This window comes from Salvia hispanica, chromosome 2, assembly GCF_029641045.1.
Source record: "Salvia hispanica isolate PSC_SH4W2 chromosome 2, Shi_PSC_v1, whole genome shotgun sequence".
NCBI lineage: Eukaryota > Viridiplantae > Streptophyta > Magnoliopsida > Lamiales > Lamiaceae > Salvia > Salvia hispanica.
This window is the reverse complement of record NC_142693.1, coordinates 2,904,009-2,927,874: the sequence shown is the minus strand read 5'-3', so window position 1 is coordinate 2,927,874 and position 23,866 is coordinate 2,904,009. Positions and strand designations below refer to the sequence as shown.

General features: G+C 37.1%; 2 protein-coding genes and 1 pseudogene across 3 annotated transcripts; all 3 read left to right on the top strand.

Moving 5' to 3' along the window:
- The first annotated feature begins 171 nt into the window (after positions 1-171).
- LOC125213362 (putative disease resistance protein RGA4) lies at positions 172-4,268 on the top strand. Its single transcript, XM_048113867.2, has 2 exons — positions 172-3,695; positions 3,803-4,268. The coding sequence occupies exon 1, from the start codon at positions 192-194 to the stop codon at positions 3,681-3,683; it is 3,492 nt and encodes a 1,163-aa protein (XP_047969824.1). The 5' UTR covers positions 172-191; the 3' UTR covers positions 3,684-3,695; positions 3,803-4,268.
- Positions 4,269-6,680: 2,412 nt separating this feature from the next.
- LOC125201344 (putative disease resistance protein RGA1) lies at positions 6,681-12,766 on the top strand. The gene is made up of 3 exons (XM_048099415.2): positions 6,681-6,871; positions 8,589-11,995; positions 12,114-12,766. The coding sequence occupies exons 2-3, from the start codon at positions 8,607-8,609 to the stop codon at positions 12,136-12,138; spliced, it is 3,414 nt and encodes a 1,137-aa protein (XP_047955372.1). The 5' UTR covers positions 6,681-6,871; positions 8,589-8,606; the 3' UTR covers positions 12,139-12,766.
- Positions 12,767-16,114: 3,348 nt separating this feature from the next.
- LOC125213316 (putative disease resistance protein RGA3) lies at positions 16,115-21,126 on the top strand (annotated as a pseudogene). Its single transcript, XR_016135185.1, has 3 exons — positions 16,115-16,240; positions 16,676-20,113; positions 20,260-21,126. The product of XR_016135185.1 is annotated as a putative disease resistance protein RGA3 (transcript).
- The last annotated feature ends 2,740 nt before the right edge of the window (positions 21,127-23,866 follow it).

Sequence of the window (23,866 nt, the reverse complement as noted above, 5' to 3'; positions counted from 1 at the left end):
TCTATTATTTCGATGCTGACACTCTCATCTCCTCATCGTATGTACCTTTAATTTATATTGCTCATTTTCAAATTTTCAAATTATTCATCGCTCAATTTCTATTATAACCATTTCATCTTCAGATAAAAAAAAATAAAAACTAAAAAGCATTTTGTGTCTTACTTTAATTAGATCTGTGTCTCTGAGAAATCATGGATGGAGGTGCTGCTGCCATCGAAGTTCTTGTCCAAAACCTGATCAATGTTTTGAAGGAAGATTACTCTCTACTTCGGGGTCTCGATGGGGATGCCCAGCAGCTTCAGATGACTTTGGGCATGATTAAAGGCTACTTGAATGATGCTGAGAAGAAATTCATCACCCAAGATGCTATTAGATTCTGGTTGAGGAAGCTTGAAGCTCTAGCTTTCGATGCTGATAATGTATTGGACGAACTCAACTATACTCTTCTCCAAAAACAAGTTAAGAAAATGAAGACACCCACAGTCAAGAATAAGACACTATCATGCTTCTCATCGTGCAAAAGCATTGCGCGTCGGCGTAATATGGCTCACACTATAAAAAAAATCAATGCGGAGTTTGAGTCTATGAGCAAAAAGGCAACAAATCTTGGCCTTCAAAGTGCACTTCAGAATGCACCTGCTGCTGCTGCTGCTGCTAAAACTTCCATTGAGACTGATTCGATCAGTCGTGATCCAATCTTTATTGGAAGAGATGATGATGTGCCCAAACTAGTTGACATGCTCACCCATATCCCCCAAGATAAGCCCTTCTCCATCGCTGCTATTGTCGGTATGGGGGGTATGGGGAAGACTACACTGACCAAGAAAGTCTTCAATCATGAAAGCATAAAGGATCGATTCAGATCACTTATTTGGGTTCATGTTTCTCAAACTTTTGATCCAATCAGTCTTTTCAACAAAATCTATTCAACTTTAACTTCAAATACTGGTCATAGAGTTGAGATCAAGGAAGTTATCCTAAAAAATCTTCAAGAAGCTCTCAGGGCTAAAACTTATCTTCTTGTTCTTGACGATGTCTGGAACGAAGATGTTTTGAAATGGAAAGACTTTATGAATTCCATGGAGGGAGTAACTTCTGCCAATGGAAATTGCATTATCATCACTACTAGGAAGGAAAAGGTTTCTTCAATTGTTGAGCCATTTCATGTTCATCCTTTAAAAGGCTTATCCGATAATGATTGTTGGTCCATTATCAGAGAAAATGTTAGCAGTGGAGATAGAGAAGTTCCGTCAAGATTTGAGAATATTGGTAGAGAGATTGCAAAAAGATGTCAGGGTTTGCCCTTAGCTGCCAATGTAGTTGGGGGTGTGCTTCGTCGCTGCAAGTCCGAAGAAGAGTGGCGTTCCATCAAAGAAAATTGGCTCTCGGGTGATGAAGGAGAAAACATCTCAAATATATTGAAACTGAGTTATAATCAACTGCCTTCACCGTCACTTAAAAAGTGTTTTGCGTATTGTTCGATTTTCCCCAAAGGTCGAAAAATCATGAAGGAGGAGTTGATTGAACTATGGATGGCAGAAGGGTTTCTTCAACCAAGCCAAAATGATGATATGGAGTCTGTGGGCAGTGTGTTTTTTAACGTCCTGCTACAGAGCTCTTTGTTGCAAGTTGCAAAGAAGGTCGGTGATGAAACTGTGGAAAGTTGTGTGATGCACGATCTCGTGCATGATCTTGCATCTTCTATTTTATCTTATAATGCAGATGACAGCGCTCCAGTTCGATACGTGTTTCATAAAGAAGAATCAAGCCAAATTCCAGAACAAGAGGCCAAGCATTTGCGGACATTACTCTTGGAAGGTGAAACTTCTACCCTGTTCTCTAACTTCAAATGTCTGCGCAATCTAACTCTCATAGGAAATTATACAAAGTTGCCTGATTCAGTTAGTGACTTGATACATTTGAGAAATCTTAATATATCAAGTACATACATTAAAAGCTTGCCGGAGTGGATTGGTGAACTCCATCACTTGCAAACTTTTAGAGCAAAAATATGGGGATTAGAGATACTGCCAAGTACATTCAAGTACTTGATCAACTTAAGGCATCTTCATTTATCACCATATACAAAGTTACCTGTGGAGATTGGGAGATTATCATGGTATACAAAGTTACCTGTGGAGATTGGGAGATTAACTAGTCTACAAACACTACGACACTTTGAAGTGGGGATAGAGAAGGGCTACCAAATTGAAGAGCTTGGAAGTTTGAAGAATCTCAAAGGATCACTATGGATTCAGAATCTTGAAAGGGTGCGTGACAAGGAAGAGGCTACGAAAGCAAATGTGTTGCAGAAGTCAAACTTGTCTAATTTGCGGTTAGAATGGAATGAGGATAGTGGCACCGACGGAAATTATGAGAGTGTGTTGGAGGGCCTTCAACCTCATGCAAATCTGAAGGTGTTGGGGATTCAAGGATACAAAGGCAAAACATTTCCCACATGGTGTAAGAAGATGGCAGTGCGGGATGGGTCTCGAGGCTCTTGGGTACAACTTGATAACTTGATTCGGATAACACTTGAGAATTGCTCAGAGTGTGAGGAAATCCCAATGCTGGATCACTCATTGCCTAATCTCAAATATCTTTCTTTGATTCATTTGAATAAGGTGAGGTCCATAAATTTCTCCTTGAAAAACTTAAAAAATCTCTATATATACGGATTAGAGAGATTACAATATCTTCCAGAATCGTTATTCTGTCACAGCCAAAGTCTGTCATATTTAGTTGTTGTAAATTGCCCTGTGTTGAGTGAATTGCCAGATGGGTTGGACACCCTCAATTCTCTAGAAATATTGACCATCAGTGACTGTCCAAATCTGCAGTGGATTGAGAATCCAAGTCGTGGAGCAAAAAAATATCATGGAATCCTCCGTGAGCTGAGAATTGAAGGGTGCGGAAAGCTGATGGAATTGCCATGTCAAATTCTAGAGTCGTCTGCACCCACAATCAAGATACTCATATTGGTAGAATTAAGGAGCCTAAAGAATCTACCAATGCTAATTGACTGCCTTGCTAAATCATCTCCTTGTCTTGAACAATTGATAATCAAAGGTGTTCCTAATTTCATGGCTAGTGGTTCTATTGAGAGTTGGGATTTAGGCAGGTTGATGAAATTAAAAATAGATGTGAGTGTGGAGTGGTCAATGGAGAATAGTGTTGCCATTGGAGAGACAGTGGAAGGCATGTTGCAAGACTGTGGCAACTCACTTAAGGTGTTACATTTGAAGGGGGTGGAAAACTGGGAGTGGGTGCCCCAATCATTTCAACACTTCACTGCTCTTTCTGAGTTGAAGTTAGAGAATATAGGGGTACAAGAATTGCCCCAATATATTCAACACCTCACTGCTCTTTCTGGGTTGGAGTTGGAGAATATAGGGGGAGAAGAATTGCCCCAATCAATACAGCACCTCACTGCCCTTTCTTGGTTGACATTAAAGCATATGGAGATACAAGAATTGCCACAATGGTTGGGAAACCTCATATATATATCGAGGTTAAGTCTAGTTGGTTGTAAGAAGTTGAGGTGTCTGCCCTCTGCGGATGTAATGAAGTGCCTCACTCATTTATTGTGGTTAGAAATTAAAGATTGTCCAGACATATGTATTGATTCAGAGTGGCGCAACCAATCGAATTTCAACATCAAGGTTGATGGCGTCTCCATTTGAATGTTGTAGCAAGTAAGTATCGTTTTTTATATTGTGTTGAGGAAAATAGTATAGTTGAATATGTATATATATATGTTTTTGAATTTACAAATGTGTTATTTTTCCTTCGTGGGTGGTAGAGTGCAGAGGTGAAAATGGAGTCAAGATGAAGTCGGAACCAAAAGGCAAAATCGAAAGACATTCGACGTTAACTGCAGGATTCACAACATTCCACATGCATGCGTGAGACTTTCCACGTGGACATCACAACATCCCACACGCACGCGTGGGACGTCATGCTCTGTCCAGAACATCTTCTGCGAGCCGTTGTAGCAGATTCATGATCTCATTGACAAACTACCACCGACATCATCATGAATTCTACGGTTAGGTGTACTTAGTATGTGTGGCTAGTTCTTCTATTTTGGTCCTAGCATTAGTAGGATTAAATGATAGAATAATTTGTTGAAATCTATATTTAATCCATTGCTTTGGTTTTCATCTATAGTTATGATGTATATGAGATAGTAGTATGTTCGTAGAGAAATTCATATATATGTGAACTTGGTATCTAGCCTCGCTCATTTACAGATTAAACATTGTCGGGAACTACTTATGGATTCGCAATGGCGCAACCATCCCAACTTCAATATCTTGGTTGATGGTGACCGTATTTGAATGGTGTCATTTTTGATATTGTGTTGAGGAAAATAAAATTTTGAAGCAATGGAATGGAATGGATCTCTCTCTATTTGCAAAGTTGCAACCCTTCTCATACACATGTTGTTACTTTCCCCTTTACACATGGCAACAATTTCTCATATAGATAGATCCACTCATTATACTCAAATTCAACCACCTTGTTAAACAAAAGGATTGGGAAATTGTATCATTCTTATTCACTGTAATTCGACGAAGGCACTACACAAGAATATATAGGCTACACAATATCTACATATGGTAAACCTAATTTACAATAATTACTCCTCTATTTTAGGCCAAATATGCTCCCATATCTTTTCCTGATTTCATGCAATATCTTTTAACACTCCCCCTCAAGCTATGTAACGAGATTGTCAATACTTAGCTTGCACAATACTACTTGAAATGACTTCAAGTTCACTGCCTTCGTCAATATGTCAGCCAATTGATCTTCAGATTTGACATAAGGCATTTCCACCACCTTTGCTTCGATATTCTCCTTTATGAAGTGTCGATCCACTTCCACATGTTTCGTTTTGTCATGTTGCACTGGGGTTGCTAAGATACTAATGTCCGCCTTGTTGTCACAAAATAGTCTGCACGGATGGGTCAATCGAAGACCTAGTTCGGTCATCACTCTCCTTAGACACAGTATTTCCGTTAGTCCACTTTTAATTCTTCTGAATTCTACTTCGGCACTTGAGAGGGCTACCAACTTCTGTTTTTTACTTCTCCACGTCACAAGATTTCCTCCTACAAATGTAAAGTACCCGGCAGTTGACTTTCTTTCATTTGGGTTGCCTGCCCAGTTCGCATCAGTGAAACCGTGTATCTCCATGTGTCCATATTTATCGAACATAAGCCCATGCTCCGCGGTTCCTTTCAAGTACGAACGATCCTTAGGACCGCTTCCCAATGTTCCTTCTGTGGTACATGCATGAATTGGCTTACCATCCCAACCGAGTAAGAAATATCTGGTCTCATATGAGAAAGGTAGATTAGCTTCCCAACTAGCCTCTGGTACCTTGGCTTATCTGCTGTTTAGCAGCCCTCTTCATCTGCAATCCATGGTTCTGAACCATAAGAGTATCTGCTGGCTTATAATCAAGCATCCCAATCTCTGCCAACAAGTCCAGTACACACTTCTTTTGATTTATAAAGATTCCTTTCTTCGATCTAAGTATCTCTATTCCCAAGAAATACTTGAGGAGACCCAGATACTTCATTTCAAACTCCTGAAAAGGATTCTTCCTCAATTCAGCTATCTCCTCCTCATCATTCCAGTAATGATCATGTCATCTATATAGATAATCAAAAGGTGATCTTGTCATTCTTCTTCTTAAGAAATAGAGTGCGGTCTGAATAGTCATACTTCTTCATTACTTCGTTAAATCTCCCAAACTATGCTCTTGGAGATTGTTTCAGTCCGTACAATGTCTTCTGGAGTCGGCAGACCTCCCCTGCTCCAAACTCATCAATGAATCAGGGTGGGGGTTCCATGTAAACTGGTTTTGGTAGTCAATCTGCTCTGCCTCAAATGAATAGTGTTGTCAACCAATTACTCCACCATTTGAAAACCTATCCTTGTAGAAAAATTTCATAATCACTTTCCAAAACTAAGAAATCCATCAAATCTCATTAATCATGCGGTTCCTCTTTTGACTAATTAAAGACTGAAATGAATGTTAACAAACACCTAACATGACTAAATTAGCACTGTATGTTACAACTATATTTTGTATTGTTCTTCAATCGCAAACATCTTTAATGATCATGAAGAAGAAAAGAAATTGGAATTGAATGCAAATGATTTTTGGAATGTGAATTGGTTGTTGAGGAAGAAGATTATGCTTGAGGGGTATATTGGTAATTTAACAATTCTATTCAACACAAGTCACTACTTCAACCAAACGCATTATATTTATAGCCCATTTCCAGCGGCCCATTGTTTTCAGCCCAACGCATACTGAGTGGAACATATCCAATTCCAAAACTCTTGAAAAGCCCACTTTCTCATTAATCTTGTTTATCACTTATACTTTACTACTCCTCAATTTTGATTTATACATATATTGTTTAGTTTGGAAGATTGTATAGATTCTATTTCGCAACTCAATCCTAGAAAAATAATCAGGAAAATTAGTTATAAATAATGGAAATAATTAGTTATAATTAATCACCTCCAACTAAAATAATCTCACGACTTAATCCTAAATTATATTTTGATACTACTTTATTTAAAAAATCGATACTAATTGCTAAACATCTACAAATGACACTGGATAGTTAGTTTTGAACTTTATTAGAGAGAGCAAAAGGGGTGGGGTATGAATGATTGAGAATTTGATGAGTGATTGTCGATTTTTCATAATGTAGGAGAGAGACTGAGAGATTTGTCTATCATTTCAATCCACAAAATTTACAGACATTCTTTATCTTCGGAGATAAACTTCGAAGCATTTTCTCTCTTTAGATCTCTCACTATCAGCAACTCAATCCTGCAACAAGTAAGTACCATATGATCAGTTTTTATCTTTTATTTTCTGTTTTAGGGAATTTTTAAATTTTGACATCTTGTAACTTTTCATCTTGCTGCTGCTTTGAGGGAATTTTTAAATTTTCTGTTGTGTGTTTTTTTCATGGTTCCATTTCCATATATAGATATCATAATTTTGCGATTTTAAAAAATAGTGAAATTTAAAGCTTGATTGCAGAAAAAATTTATGCTATAAACATAAATCCTTAGTTGTTCTAATAAGAGTAAAATCAGGTTAGTATGGAGTGGAGCAGGAGATGGTGTAGGAAAAGAATTAGGTGATCCGGACTGCCTAAAACAATAGTACTAATAATTTTGATGTCAAAATCATAAAAACAGCTTTCTTACCACGACACATCATCGATTAGAGAAGGAAACCGTTCCATGGTGGCTTCCATTCGCTCAAGATCATTCGAAAGCTTGTTAACAATTGTTGGCTTATGTACATCAAGTCATCAACCTATTCAGACAAGCATGCAACAAAATTTCATAATAAGTTCTCGAAATATAATTAATCATTTTGTTCCTCTGCTGACTTTAACATTGATATGAATGTTTACAACACTGCAGTAGGAAAGAACAATACCTTAGAAGATTAAATTGGTGTAAGACCTAATGCAAACTAAATTCTAGTTTCAAGAAAATCAAATCTTAATTTCCATCATCCGTTTCTCAAAATTCATAAAAATACATAACAGGTCCTCGCAAGCATATAAAGAAATTAAGAACACGTTGGGTAAACGAGCAAGTGAACGTGAATTTAACTAAGATAAACAAAGAGTTATTATTATTACAAAGAAATTAACAAAGGTTTACTTATTTCTTGTAAATGTTAAACTTTTGAAGATTTTGGCTGGTGTCTAATAGTTGAGCTTTAAAGTTTTTACGAAAATTATATATATAATGTATTTGCAACATCAGAAAGTATACGTAACATGTGATCACAGTATCAAACAGTATATATACATGTGAACGTTGATTGCATTATTTGATTCAAGAAAAACAGACATAATTGATTGTACCAAAAAGTAGTCAAAAAGGAGAGTGTATTCCTTGCAAATCCACCACAACTTTACAGATATTTTTCACCTTCGAATATAAACTTGCAAGCATTCTCTCTCTAGATCTTTCTTACCATTTGCAACTGAATCTTGCGACAAGTAAGTTTTCATTTTCAATTTTTATTGAGTGAATTTTTATATCAAAACAACTTGTAAATTTTCATCTTGCTGCTACTTTGAGTAACAAGGATTGTCCTATCTTATGTGTTGTGTATTTTATTACATAGTTTAATACATATATTGATTTCAGAATTTTTTGACTAAGGTTTATATGTGGGAGTAGTTGATTATTTCTCTTTTTTTCAAAAGTCATGAAGAATTCAAAGAAGGAGCTTTTTGTTTTTATGGATAAGAAAAATACACAAAAATTGAATCTTTGAGACTTTTTATATGCTTTTTCAAGAGATAGAGAGATGAAAGAGTTGGAATTATGATAATGTATGTTAGTGTTACTTGTTAGTGCTACAAATTCAATAATATGATGGGCGAGTATATTTTTTTATGATAATGTATGTATGTTGGTATCAGTGCTACAATGTTCTATAATATGTTGAGTGAGTATTTGAATAATCATTACCAAGTTTACAATTACCAGCATAATTAAAAGCATTTTCTCTCTGACTTTAGATCTCTGTGTGTGAAACCATGGATGGAGGTGCTGCTGCCATTGAAGTTCTTGTTCAAAACCTGATCAACACTTTGAAGGATGAGTACTCTTTGATTCGAGGTCTCGATGGAGCTGCCCTACAGCTGCAGAGGACTTTGGACATGATCCAAGCCTTCTTGAATGATGTTGAGAAGAAAACCATCACTGACAAGGCTGTCAAAGTATGGTTGAGGGACCTGGAAGTCGTGGCTTTCGATGCTGATAATGTCTTGGACGAACTCAGCTATCACCTTCTCCACAAAAAAGTGGAGAAAATGAAGACACCCAATCCTAGTCCCAAGGCCAAGGATAGGGTCCTATCATGCTTCTCATCCTGCAAAAGCATTTCGCGTCGGCATAATATGGCTCACACAATCAAGAATATCAATGCAGAGTTTGAGTCTATGAACAAAAGGGCAACAGGCCTTGGCCTTCAGAGCATACTTCTGAATGCACCTGTTGCTACTCATACTTCCATTGAGACTAATTCAATCATGTGTGATCCAATCTTTGTCGGAAGAGATGATGATGTGTCTGCAGTAGTTGGCATGTTGACCCATATCCCCCAAGATCAGACCATCTCCATTGTTGCTCTTGTCGGAATGGGGGGTATGGGGAAGACCACGTTGACCCGGAATGTTTTCAATCACGAAAGGCTAAAGACATTCGGATCGCATATGTGGGTTCATGTTTCTCAAACTTTTGATCCAATCAGTCTTTTCAACAAAATGCACTCAACATTGGCTTCAACTACCGGTGATAGAGTTGAGCGAGTTGAGCAGGAGGAAGCTATCCTGAACAAGCTTCGAGAAGTTCTCAGGTCTAAAACTTATCTTCTTGTTCTTGACGATGTTTGGAATGAAGATATTCTGAAATGGGAAGGTTTTATAAATAACATGAAGGGAGTTTCTTCCACCAAGGGAAATGGTATTATCATCACCACCAGGAGGGAAAATGTTGCTTCAATTGCCGACCCATTTCATATTCATCGAGTGAATGGCTTATCAGATGAACAGTGCTGGTCCATAATCAAAGCAAGATCTTTTGATGGAAATGCAGAAGTTCCATCAGGATTTGAGACGATTGGGAAAGAGATTGCAATGAGATGTCAGGGTTTGCCCTTGGCTGCCAATGTGGTTGGGGGTGTGCTTCGTCGCTGTAAATCCATGCAAGATTGGTGCTCCATCAAAGAAAATTGGCTCTCGGATGATGAAGGAGGTGAAAATATCTCAAAAATATTGAAATTGAGCTATGATCATCTGTCTTCGCCATCACTCAAGAAGTGTTTCGCGTTTTGTTCGATTTTCCCCAAAGGTCGGAAAATCAAGAAGGATGAGCTTATTGAACTTTGGATGGCAGAAGGGTTTCTTCAACCTAGCCGAAGAGATGATATGGAGTCCGTGGGCAACATGTTTCTCAATGTGCTTTTACAGAACTCGTTGTTGCAAGCTGCAGAGGGAGATTATCATGGAAGGGAAAACTATGTGATGCACGATCTTGTGCATGATCTTGCATCTTCTATTTTATCTAATAATGCAGATGGCAGCACTCTAATTCAATACATGTTTCATGAAAAAGAATCAATTCATATACCAGAAGCAGTATCGAGGAATTTACGTACATTACTCTTGGGAGATGAAACTTGTGTTACCATATTCTCTGACTTCAAATGTCTGCATACTCTAACTCTTTATGGTCGTAAGTTTAAAGAGTTGTCCATTTCAATTAAGGAGTTGATACATTTGAGAAATCTCAATATTTCCGACACATCAATTGACAACATTCCGGAGTGGATTGGTGAACTCCACCACTTGCAAACATTTGGAGCAGAAATATGGGGATTAGAGAAACTGCCAAGTACATTGAAGTACTTGATTAACTTAAGGCATCTTCATTTATGGCCGGATACGAAGTTACCAGCAGAGATTGGGAAATTAACTAGTCTCCAAACACTTGGGCACTTTAAAGTGGGCAAAGAGAAGGGCTACCAAATTGAAGAGCTTGGAAGTTTGAAGAATCTCAAAGGATCACTATGTATTCGGAATCTCGAAAGGGTGCGTGACAAGGAAGATGCTATGAAAGCAAATCTGTTGCAGAAGTCAAACTTGTCTGAATTGGTGTTTAAATGGGATGATGATAGTGATGCCGACAGAAATGATGAGAGTGTGTTGGAGGGCCTTCAACCGCATGCAAATCTGAAGGTGTTGGGGATTGATGGATTCAAAGGCAAAACATTTCCAACATGGTGTAAGAAGATGGCAGTGCAGGATGGGCCTCGAGGCTCTTGGGTACAACTTGATAACTTGTTTCGGATATCACTTGTGAATTGCTCGGAGTGTGAGGAAATCCCAATGTTGGATCACTCATTGCCTAATCTCAAATCTCTTTTTATGACAAAATTGAAAGAGGTGAGGTCCATAAATTTCTCATTCAAAAATTTAAAATCTCTCCATATATACGACTTAGAGAGATTACAATATCTGCCAGAATCGTTATTCTCTAACAATCAGAGTCTCTCAAATTTAAGGATCGTAAAGTGCCCTGTGTTGAGTGAATTACCATATGGGCTGGACACCCTCAATTCTCTAGAGGAATTGACCATCAGTGATTGTCCAAATTTGAAGTGGATCAAGAATCCAAGCCGTGGAGCAAAAAAATATCAAGGAATCCTCCATCAGCTGATAATTGAAGGGTGCGAAAAGCTGATAGAATTGCCATGTCAAATTCTGGAGTCGTCAGCACCCACAATCAAGACACTTTTATTGAATGAATTAAGGAGCCTAAAGAATCTACCTATGCTAATTGACTGCCTCGCCAAATCATGTCCTTGCCTCGAAGTATTGAAAATCAGAGGTGTTCCTAATTTCATGGCAAGTGGTACTATTGGGAGTTGGAGTTTAGGCAGGTTGAGGGCATTAGAGATAGATGTGAGTGTGGAGTGGTCAATGGAGAGTAGTGATGCCATCGGAGCGACTGTGGAAGGGATGCTGCAAGGATGTGGCAACTCGCTTATATGGCTACAATTGAAGGGGGTGGAAAACTGGGAGTGGGTGCCCCAATCAATCCAACACCTCATTGCTCTTTCTGAGTTGGAGTTAGAGAATATAGGGGTACAAGAATTGCCCCAATCAATCCAACACCTCACTGCTCTTTCTGAGCTGAAGTTAGAGAATATAGGGATAGAAGAACTGCCAGAATGGTTGGGAAACCTCTCATCCCTGGGGAAGTTAACTCTAGTAGGTTGTAAGAAGTTGAGGTGTCTGCCCTCTGTTGATGCATTGGAGCGTCTCACTCGGTTACGTTGGTTAGCAATTGCAGATTGTCCAGAACTATGTATTGATTCAGAGTTGCGCAACCAACTGAATTTCACCATTGCGGTTCATATAAAGTAAGTACGGAGCATCATATTATGATATTGTGTTGAGGAAAAACAGTTGCAAAGTTGCAATTCCTCTTCTCTATCTCTCATAACATTTAATTAACCCTTTGGTTTTGTACATGTTTAGATGTTTAAATAGTGAGCAGAGCTGAAAATGGAGTCCGGATGAAGTCAGACCAAAAGCAAAGTCTAGAGAAAGAGCAGATTCATCACAATATTCCACACTAGATTCATGAAATTCCGATGTATGAAATTCAGATTTAAATGAGGAAAAAAGGTATTTAATCACACTAGATTTAGGATATCTTTAATACTGAGACATCTTCATTGTCATATAAATGATTATATGAGAATTATATGAAAATCACAGAAATGTCTAATGCTACCAAATTTATGTGATGAATGAGAATAGTATAACACAAATGATTAATGATTAAAAGTTTGATAGCTCATGGCCTTCAGCAGTTTCTTCCATTTTTCATGACTTGAGATTTCATTAACTGTTGGGCTAGTAAATTAGTTTCGGCCCATATATAAATTGTTAGTGATTATATAGTTTGAGCCCATATTAAAAGACCATATGTATTGACACTGTTGGGCCATATTTTGATTGTATAGTGTATCTGATATGCGAAGTGCAGGTAGCTATCGTAAATGCTACCTGGTCACAATTTTTGTACCGGGTCAGTATGATAGCCTATCAGTGCAACCAAACGGGGAGATAGAGTCCGATAGGAGGCCTTATCTAGGCCTATCAGTGCAACCAAACGAGGCCTAAAGGAATCTTGTAGAGTAGTTTTGTGAATGTGCATATTATGTCATAAACTAATCAACTATACAATGACTAATTTAAGGTCAATATATAGTTTTAAATACCCACTACTTGAAGCTCTGCCTGTGTATTCTTGTTGTATTATGTTTATAGCTATATGCCTCACACCATCTACGATTGAATCTTGAGAGGGAGAGGGAGAGATATTCATCCTACCGGAGTTACATCCACAAAATTAAGCATATCAATTTTCATTTCTGTGGAGAGAATTCTTTCTTCTTTTTTTTATCAATTAAACAAGCTGTAATTTGTCATCTTAGTACCCACTCTTTGGTATGTTTGAATGATTTTGAGAAGAAATCTATACATGGGATTGATTCTAATTGCGTAACATAATTCTCCAACTCTAATCATGTTTAGATAGAAAAAAAGATTGAAAAAGAAGAACATGTCAACTAGTTAAAGATGTACTACATTTTACTGTACCGTCTTTGATTTGTGCATTTATTAATACATAAATAAAAGTAAGCAGCAACATCTTGTAAATAAAAACTGCCAACTATCGACCTATTAATTAATTTTGTTACATTTGATTAATTCACTACTTTCAACCAAATCTTCGGTTAACTGAATTTGGGCGAAAAGAAATTGGAAGTGAATGCCAAACGGTTTTTGGAATGTGAATTTTTTGGGAAGAAGATTATGCTTGAGGGGTATATTGGTAATTTAGCAACTCTATTCAACACAAATCACTACTTCAACCAAACGCATTATAGCCCAATTCCAGCGGCCCATTGTTATCAGCCCAAAAACATCCAATTCCAAAACTCTTGAAAAGCCCATTTTCTGATAAATCTTGTTTATCACTTAAATACTTCACTATACTACTCAATTATAATTAAACTCGAAATGTCTATGATAGGGAGAGAGAGTCCAAACTCCAATTGGAGAACATAATGAATTCTACGGTTTGGTTTACTATACTTAGTATGTGTGGCTAGTTCTTCTTTGTTGCTTCTATCATTAGTAGGATAAAATGATTTAATAATTTATTGAAATCTATATTTAATCCAATGCTTTGGTTTTCATCTTGTTATGATGCATATGAGATACTACTATATTTATTTACCTCTTTTTTAAATACTAGTATCACTTTTACTTGGAAATTGGATAAAAGCATAGATGAGGAATTTGCACATTTTATCTTGTTCATAGAGAAATTCATATAAATGTGGACTTAGGTGTGAAAGATTCTTTGAAGTTAAATTACTTCTTAGTTGTCGATTTAGAGAAATTAGTCTAGTTTTTATTGTTCTTCACAAGGATGTCAGTGTAGTGGAAAATTGGGAGTGGCTGCTTCAATCAATTCAAAATGTCAATGTTCTTTGGTGGTTAACGAATATATGGATAGAAGAATTGCCACAACGGTTGGGGAACCTCTCCTCATCATTGTAGATGTTAAATCTAGTTGGTTGTAACAAGTTTAGAGATTAAAGATTGTCGGGAATAACGTATCGATTCACAATGGCGCAACTGTCCTAATCTCATAATCTTAGTTGATGGCGACTGTGTTTGTTTGAAAGTTGAAGCTAGCATGTTGTTCCTCAGTTGACTAATTAAACACAGAAATGAATTTTAACCAAAATGAAATCAACACCTAACATGACATAATTAGTATGGTATTACACAAGACAAACAAAATTCTAATATCAAGACAATAAAATCTTCAGTTTCTCATTCTGTTGGTAAAATTCCATAGAAGTATAAACAAAAATACATCAGGTTCAGGGGACATAATTTCTATCTATCTTGCTCTTTCACATTGTTTAGGTAACCAATTCCTGCAAGAAGATGAAGACATGCTTTAAGATTAACAAGTTAGGGGAAACGGCAGACTATATACTAAACACTTTGAAGCATAACAAATGATTTGCTTAATGAATAAGAATTTTGATATGATTAGGTAGTGATCTATTTGTTCATGTCTCAAATATGCTTATCATAATTGTTAGTAAAAGTGAAAACTTGACAGTGCAAAATATGGAATGTTACGCGACAGTCTCGTCTCTCGTGCCTAAGACACACACCATAATGTCAATATTTTCCCAACACAATGTTATTTGGAAGTTAGAATGTTAAATGCATTGATATAATATAACCAATATGTCTCCACATAGCCACAGATATCATGTAAAGAACACACCAAGTGAAATATTTGAAAGATCAACTAAACGATCAGTTAGTACAATGATAAAAGGATCATGTCAATAGCACATGCAATTAAAATCACAAGTCTTTCCTTTTGTTCTTAGATGAAGTTTCTTCTTCTTCTTAAACAATGGTCCGATTATATTTGATTCGATAAATGCAATGTATGGTAAAATTATCTTAGAAACATCAGATGTGGGAAAATACCAAACAAAATCAAGTTCATGATTTTTACTGTCAAGATTTTAAACTCTGTAGGAAAAATTTAGAATTCCACCATATTTAGCCATATTATCAACCAATAGCCATAATAAATTCAGTATATGGGATAATTGATACTATTAAAATTTACTTTTATGTATCAAATCAGAAAAAGCTAAGATTTTTCACCATTTACTCTACACCTACACGCCCAACCAACAATTTAATGGTAGAAGAGAGTGGTTGTACTTGTACAGCTTTTCCCTACTAACTTCTTGACTTCTTTTCCATGTGACTGTAAATGTTGAACAATTAAAGAATTATTTTGAGACTGGTTTATAGTTATTGGACTTCAAATTATTTCGAAAATTAGAGATCTAGTGCCTAATTAATTGCAAGAAATAAATTTGTACCTAAAAGTTTTTAAAATACTCCCTATGTCCCATAAATTTTGTCACACTTTGATCATATACGAGTTTTAACAAATATAATAAAAAGTTAGTTGAAAAAATTAATGAAACATGGATCCTATTTTTTATATACTCCCTCAGTTCCATTAAATATGCAACATTTGGGATTTTATGTAGTGTTGTTTAGTGTGTTAATGTACAGATAGTAATGTAAGAGCGAATAGAATTAGAGTTATTTTTATTTTAGGATAAATTTCATTTTTAATTGGACAATTCAAAAAAGAAAATATTTCATATTTAATGGGATAAATGGAGTATTAGTTTTTAATAATAAAATATGAGTGAAAATAAGTTAATTGTAAAAGATGAAATGTGACAAATTTTGTGAGATGGATGAAAATAGAAAAATGTGAGAAATTTCAGGAATGGACAGAGTAATAAACTATTCATGTGATCATATATCTAAAAGTACATATGTTAACATAGATAATTGTGTCATTTCAGTCAAGAAAAAGCAGACATATGGAGTAATTGATTGTACGAAAAACTAGTTGGATAGTAATTATCAAGTTTACAGATACTGTACTATTTTTCACAAGATAAACTTGCAAGCATTTCCTTCTCTAGATCTCTCCCATCATCTGCGACTGAATCTTGCAACAAGTAAGTTCATTTTTTTTCGTTTTTTGTTAATGGAATTTTCATACCAAATCAACTTGTAATTAAAGTTTCATCTTGATTGTCCAATCTTATGTGTTGTGTATATTTTCATAGATTTAAAAATTGATATCATAATTTTTTGACTATGATTTATTTGTGGGAGTAGTTAATTGGTTCTTTAATTTTTTTAAATGTATATAGAATTGAAAGGAGCTTGCTGTTTTTGTGTATGAGAGAAAAAAGTACATAATAGATGAATCTTGCTTTTTAATTATATGATTTTTCAACATAATATGGTAATTTATGTTGGTGTTACTTTTTAGTGCTACAAGTTCAATAATATGATGGGTGAGTATATTTTTTTTTTATGTTAGTGCATGAGTATAAGAATGATCATTCACATGCTTACAATTAAAGGCATTTTCTCTCTGACTTTAGATCTCTTAAGTGTGAAACCATGGATGGAGGTGCTGCTGCCATCGAAGTTCTTCTCCAAAACCTGATCAATGTTTTGAAGGAAGAGTATTTTCTACTCCACGGTCTCGACGAAGATGCCCAGCAGCTTCAGACGACTTTGGGCATGATTCAAGCCTATTTGAATGATGCAGAGAAGAAATTCATCACCCAAGATGCTGTCAAATTCTGGTTGAGGAAGCTTGAAGCTCTAGCTTTCGATGCTGATAATGTCTTGGACGAACTCAGCTATACTCTTCTCCAAAAACAAGTTAAGAAAATGAAGACACCCACAGCCAAGGATAAGGCACTATCATGCTTCTCATTGTGCAAAAGCATTGCGCGTCGGCATAATATGGCTCACACTATCAAAAAAATCAATGCGGAGTTTGAGTCTATGAACAAAAAGGCAACAGATCTTGGCCTTCAAAGCGCACTTCAGAATGCACCTGCTGCTGCTGCTGAAACTTCCAATGAGACAGATTCGATCAGTCGTGATCCGATCTTTATTGGAAGAGATGATGACGTGCCTAAACTAGTTCACATGCTGACACATATCCCTGATGATCGGCCCTTCTCCATCGCTGCTCTTGTCGGAATGGGGGGTATGGGGAAGACTACGTTGACCAAGAAAGTCTTCAATCATGAAAGCATAAAGGCTCGATTCGGATCACTTATTTGGGTTCATGTTTCTCAAACTTTTGATCCAATTAGTCTCTTCAACAAGATCTATTCAACGTTGACTTCAAAAACTTGTGATAGAGGTGATATCAAGGAAGTTATCCTGAAAAATCTTCAAGAAGCTCTCAATGCTAAAACTTATCTTCTTGTTCTTGATGATATGTGGAACGAAGATGTTTTGAAATGGAAAGACTTTAAGAATTCCATAGAGGGAGTTACCTCTTCCAAGGGAAATGGCATTATCATCACTACCAGGAAGGAAAATGTTGCTTCAATTGCTGAGCCATTTCATGTTCATCCTTTAAAAGGCTTATCAGATAATGATTGTTGGTCCATTATCAAAGCAAATGCTTGTGATGGAAATGGAGAAGTTTTATCACAATTTGAGAATATTGGAAGAGAGATTGCAACAAGATGTCATGGTTTGCCCTTAGCTGCCAATGTAGTTGGGGGTGTGCTTCGCCGCTGCAAGTCCGAACAAGAGTGGCGTTCCATCAAAGAAAATTGGCTCTCGGATGATGAAGGAGAAAACATCTTAAATATATTGAAACTGAGTTATAATCATTTGCCTTCACCATCACTCAAGAAGTGTTTTGCGTATTGCTCGATTTTCCCCAAAGGTCAAGAAATCAACAAGGAAGAGCTGATTGAACTATGGATGGCAGAAGGGTTTCTTCAACCAAGCCAAAAAGAAGGTATGGAGTCTGTGGGCAGTATGTTTATAAATGAGCTGCTACAGACATCTTTGTTGCAAGTTGCATACATGGATGAGTATGGAAATGTGGCAGGTTGCGCGATGCACGATCTCGTGCATGATCTTGCTTCTTCTGTTTTATCTAATAATACAGATATCAACACCCCAGTTCGATACATGTTTATCGAAAAAGAATCAATCCATATTCCGGAACAAGAGGCCAAGCATTTACGAACATTACTCTTGGAAGGTGAAACTTCTGGTACACTGTTCTCAAACTTCAAATGTCTGCGCAATCTAACTCTCGCTGGTGAAAGCTATGAAGAGTTGGCCGATTCAATTAGGGACTTGGTACATTTGAGAAATCTTAATATATCAAGTACAAACATTAATAGCTTGCCGGAGTGGATTGGTGAACTCCATCACTTGCAAATATTGAGAGCAGAATTAGGGGAATTAGAGAAACTGCCAAGTACATTGAAGTACTTGATTAACTTAAGACATCTTTATATATGGGAGTGTACAAAGTTACCGGCGGAGATTGGGAAGTTAACTAGTCTACAAACACTACCACACTTTGAAGTGGGCATAGAGAAGGGCTACCAAATTGAAGAGCTTGGAAGTTTGAAAAATCTCAAAGGATCACTAAAGATTCAACATCTTGAAAGGGTGTATGACAAGGAAGATGCTATGAAAGCAAATATGTATCAGAAGTCAAACTTGTCTAAATTGGTGTTAGAATGGAATGAGGATAGTGACACTGACAGAAATGATGAGAGTGTGTTGGAAGGCCTTCAACCGCATGCAAATCTGAAGATATTGAAGATTATAGGATTCAAAGGAAAAACATTTCCAACATGAACATGGTGTAAGAAGATGGCAGTACGGAATGATTCTCAAGGCTCTTGGGTACATCTAGAAAACTTGATTCAGATATCACTTACGAGTTGCTCAGAGTGTGAGGAAATCCCAATGCTGGATCACTTGTCTAATCTCACAAATCTTTATTTGAATGGTTTGAAGAAAGTGAGGTCCATAAATTTCTCCTGCAAAAAGTTAGAACGTTTCTCAATATACGGATTAGAGAGATTGGAATATCTTTCAGAGTCATTTTTCCATAATAATCACAGTCTCTCAGATTTATCGATTGCAAAGTGCCCTCTGTTGAGTGAATTACCAGATGGACTGGACACCCTCAGTTCTCTAAAAATATTGACCATCAGTGACTGTCCAAATCTACTGTCCAAATCTGAAGTGGATCGAGAATCCAAGTCGTGGAGCAAAAAAATATCAAGGAATCCTCCATGAGCTGATAATTGATGGGTGCGAAAAGCTAATGGAATTGCCATGTCAAATTCTGGAGTCGTCTGCACCCACAATCAAGGCACTCGTATTGGAAGGGTTGAAGAGCCTAAAGAATCTAGCGGTGCAAATTGACTGCCTCGCTAAATCATCTCCGTGTCTTGAAGAATTGACAATCAAAGGTGTGCCTAATTTCATGGCTAGTGGTTTTATTGAGAGTTGGGATTTAGGCAAGTTGTGGAGATTATAGATGGATGTGAATGTGGAGTGGTCAAGGGAGAATAGTGTTGGCATTAGAGAGACTGTGGAAGGCATGCTGCAAGGATGTGGCAACTCACTTAAGGTGTTACGACTGAAGGGGGTGGAAAACTGGGAGTGGATGCCCCAATCAATTCAACACCTCACTGCTCTTTCTAAGTTGAAGTTAGAGAATATAGGGGTACAAGAATTGCCCCAATCAATTCAACATCTCACTGGTCTTCAGGTGTTGGAGTTAGAGAATATAGGGATACAAGAATTGCCAGAATGGTTGGGAAACCTCTCATCTATGCAGTGGTTAAATCTAGTTGGTTGTAAGAAGTTGAGGTGTCTGCCCTCTGTGGATGCATTGAAGTGCCTCACTCAGCTACATTTGTTAAAAATTGAAGATTGTCCAGAACTATGTATTCATTCGGAATGGCGAAATAATCCCAATCTTTACATCAAGGTTGATGGCGTGCGTCTATCTTAATTGAATGTCATAACAAGTAAGTATCATTTTTGTTGTTGTGTTAACAATTTCTTCATACAGATTAAACCCAAATTTCATGAGTATTAATATTTAATTAACCCTTTGGTTTTGTACATGTTTAGATGTTTTTGAACATACAAATGTTCTATTTTTTCTTCCTAGGTATAGAGGAGAGCTGAAAATGGAGTCCGGATGAAATCGGAAACCAAAAGCAAAGTCAAGATACATTCCACGTGGACTGTGGGATTCATCACAACATTCCACATGCATGCGTGGGACGTCGTGCTCTGTCCAGAACATCTTCCGCGATACATTGTAGCAGATTCATGAGATTCAGATTTAAATGAGGAAAAGAGGCGGTTTTTGGGCATTCCAAACTCCACAAAATAGAGAGAAAACGACCAAGAATAAAAAAGGAGAAGAAGATCAATCATCCAAAAACTCCATCATCTCAGAGACAAACTATCACCGGCAATTGGAGAACATCATGAATTCTACGGTTTGGTTTTTTATACTTAGCATGTGTGGCTAGTTCTTCTTTGTTGCTCCTAACATTAGAAGGATAAAATGATAGTAGAATAATTTGTTGAAATCTATATTTAATCCATTGCTTTGGTTTTCATCTATAGCTATGCTGCATTTGAGACAGTAGTATATTTATTTACCTCTTTTTAACATCACTTTTTACTTGGAAATTGGATGAAAACATAGATGAGGAACTTGCACGGTTTATTTTGTTCATATAGAAATTCATAAGTGGACTTAGGTGTGAAAGATTCTTTGAAGTTTTGCTTCTTAGTTGTCAGTTTTGAGAAATTAGTCCAGTTTTTATTGTGCTTCACAAGGATGAAGGATATAAGTGTAGTTGGTTGTAACAAGTTGAGGTGTGTAGCCTCTGTGTTGGGATTAAAGATTGTTGGGAACTGCGTATCGATTTGCAATAGTGCAACATCTCAAAACCTTTTCATATGTGGTTGGACTGCTTATACTCTGTTTTATGATGCAGTATATTTATTTGCCTATTTTTAATATCACTCTAACATGAAAATTGCTTCAAAGCATAGATGAGGAACTTGCACGTTTTATCTTGTTTACAGATAAATCCAAAAGTGTGAATGATTGCTTGAAGTTAAATTACTTGTTAGTTGTCGATTTTGAGAAATTAATATAATTTTAGTAGGAATAATTCACTACTTCAAGCCCCATAGTGGCTCCATCGCTGATTGTGCTAATTCAACTGCATGATCTGATCAAACCGTGGAAACACACAACACAACAAGTAAGTTAGTTCTCTAATAGTTGAGTTTTGTTTTTTTTTTTTTTTTGTTTTTTTTTCTCTAATTGTTGAGTTTAACTGCTCTGCATACATAATTGTTATGAATTTAGATCTATATATATTCATTTGAATGGTGCAGCAAGTAAGTATTACTTCTGATATATATTGTGTAGAGGAAAATAATTTAGTGAAGCAAAGTTGCAATTTTGCATCAATTGTGCACATCAATTGTGCAAGCAAATCCAAATAAGATTTGAACAAGTATAAAATATGGCATGCAATTGTTTAGTTTAGCCAAGACAAGCATGTAGCACAATTTCATAATCACTTTTCGAAATCTCATTAATCATTTAGTTTATCTGTTGACTTAAACATTGAAGTAGGAAAGAACTAGAAATGAAATCAATACCTTGGAAGATTAAATTAGTACTATAAGAACTAATGCAAACAAAATTCTAATTTCAAGAAAATCAAATCTTAATTTTCATCATCCGTTTGTCAAAATTCGTAAAGATACAAACCAACAGAAAATTATTCCACAGAATACAGATACAATCTACATAACAGGTCAAGCATATAAAGACATCAAGAACACGTTACAAGCAAGTGAACGTGAATTGTAACTAAGAAATAAACAAAGATTTATTATTATTATTATTACTCCCTCCATCCAAATAAAATAGTCTCGTTTGTGGACAACACAGGTTTTAATAAAAGTTTGACAAGGTATTAAAGTAAGAGAAAAGGAGAAAAAATAGTAAGTAAGAGAGATAAGGGGGAAAAAGTGGGTAAAGTATAGGAGAAAGGAGAAAAAGTAGATAAGAGAGAAAAATGAGATGTTTTTTGTGGACATCCAAAATGATAGTATTATTTTTCGTAGATGGAGGAGTATTACTATTATATTATTATCATTATTATTATTATTGTTATTATTATTATTACTGTTGGGTCTCGGTGGCGCACACCCGAACTCCACATTAATATGATATTGTCCGCTTTGGGCAAAGCCCTCACGGTTTTGCTCTTGGGGATCTCCCCAAAAGGCCTCTTACTAATGGAGTAGGGGTAGCCCATTTATACACTTGCAAGTCTTGTTCATTCTCCGATGTGGGATATGGTTTGCTCCCTTTCAATCCTCCCCTCAAACCAAGACCACCAGACCAAGACCACATGTGTGCCTCATGTTACAGGTCCACCGGTCACCACAGGTCTTGGTCGAGACCGTCACATCGGAGAACTTGCAAGCGCAACCACCGAACCCCGAGCCACACAGGCCCAGCCCTGAACCAGGGCTCTGATACCACTGTAGGGATCAGACAAGTCCGGGTTCACTATTTACCGAGACCTCTTTGGTCTTGTATAAGAGGGCTAAGCCAGACCCTCACCCACGCGGCTTATTTACAAGTTAATACACGAAACGTTTTACAAGTAATGAACACTAGCTATTACAGGTTCTTGACCGAACCCTAGCTAGAACCTCGGTCCTCGATAGCCTGCACACTCAATAGAGACAGGTCAGTAAACTGATGCAAGATCCTTTCGGATCTAGAACGGTATTAACAAGTAGAACAAAGAAATCAGATAGATCAATCAAGTTTGGCTCAGACACCCGCCAAACAACTCAGATCTATTCAACCAGAAACCAGCCCAAGGGAGCACCGTTGATTCCACCAGTGATTCACCTCACACCGTAGACACCAACACTCAACACCTCCACTACTGGATTCGTAACTCTCGAACACAAACTCACACAGAAACCCTCACTCCAAGAAAACCCTAGTTCTCAGAGAACACCAAGCAACCGAAGTAGTTACTTCCTCCAACAGCTTCACAAGATTTACCACACAAGAAACAGTGACATATCACAGGGAAACAACCGGAGACTCATCGGAGAAGAAGAGAGCGGATTGCAGAGAATCAGCGAGTAGAGAGAGAGAGATAAGACTGAATTGGTTGAAAGAGAAACGGCTTACACACACATATACCGCTCGCCCTACATCCAACGGCCACAACACACGATCCAGATAGAGGAGACACGTGGCAGCATCTAGTGCAGCGAGGTAAGTGGTTTGGGCTCAGCCCAATAATATCATACGGGCCAAATAAATAATCAGCCCAATATGATCAGACAAGTCCGGGTTCACTATTTACCGAGACCTCTTTGGTCTTGTATAAGAGGGCTAAGCCAGACCCTCACCCACGCGGCTTATTTACAAGTTAATACACGAAACGTTTTACAAGTAAAGAACACTAGCTATTACAGGTTCTTGACCGAACCCTAGCTAGAACCTCGGTCCTCGATAGCCTGCACACTCAATAGAGACAGGTCAGTAAACTAATGCAAGATCCTTTCGGATCTAGAACGGTATTAACAAGTAGAACAAAGAAATCAGATAGATCAATCAAGTTTGGCTCAGACACCCGCCAAACAACTCAGATCTATTCAACCAGAAACCAGCCCAAGGGAGCACCGTTGATTCCACCAGTGATTCA

Bases quoted from the DNA above. Each gene is read 5' to 3' on its own strand.
- LOC125213362 (XM_048113867.2), top strand. From the start codon at position 192: ATGGATGGAGGTGCTGCTGCCATCGAAGTTCTTGTCCAAAACCTGATC.
- LOC125201344 (XM_048099415.2), top strand. From the start codon at position 8,607: ATGGATGGAGGTGCTGCTGCCATTGAAGTTCTTGTTCAAAACCTGATC. The intron at 11,996-12,113 runs GTAAGTACGGAG...GTACATGTTTAG, and splicing joins ACCATTGCGGTTCATATAAA to ATGTTTAAATAGTGAGCAGA.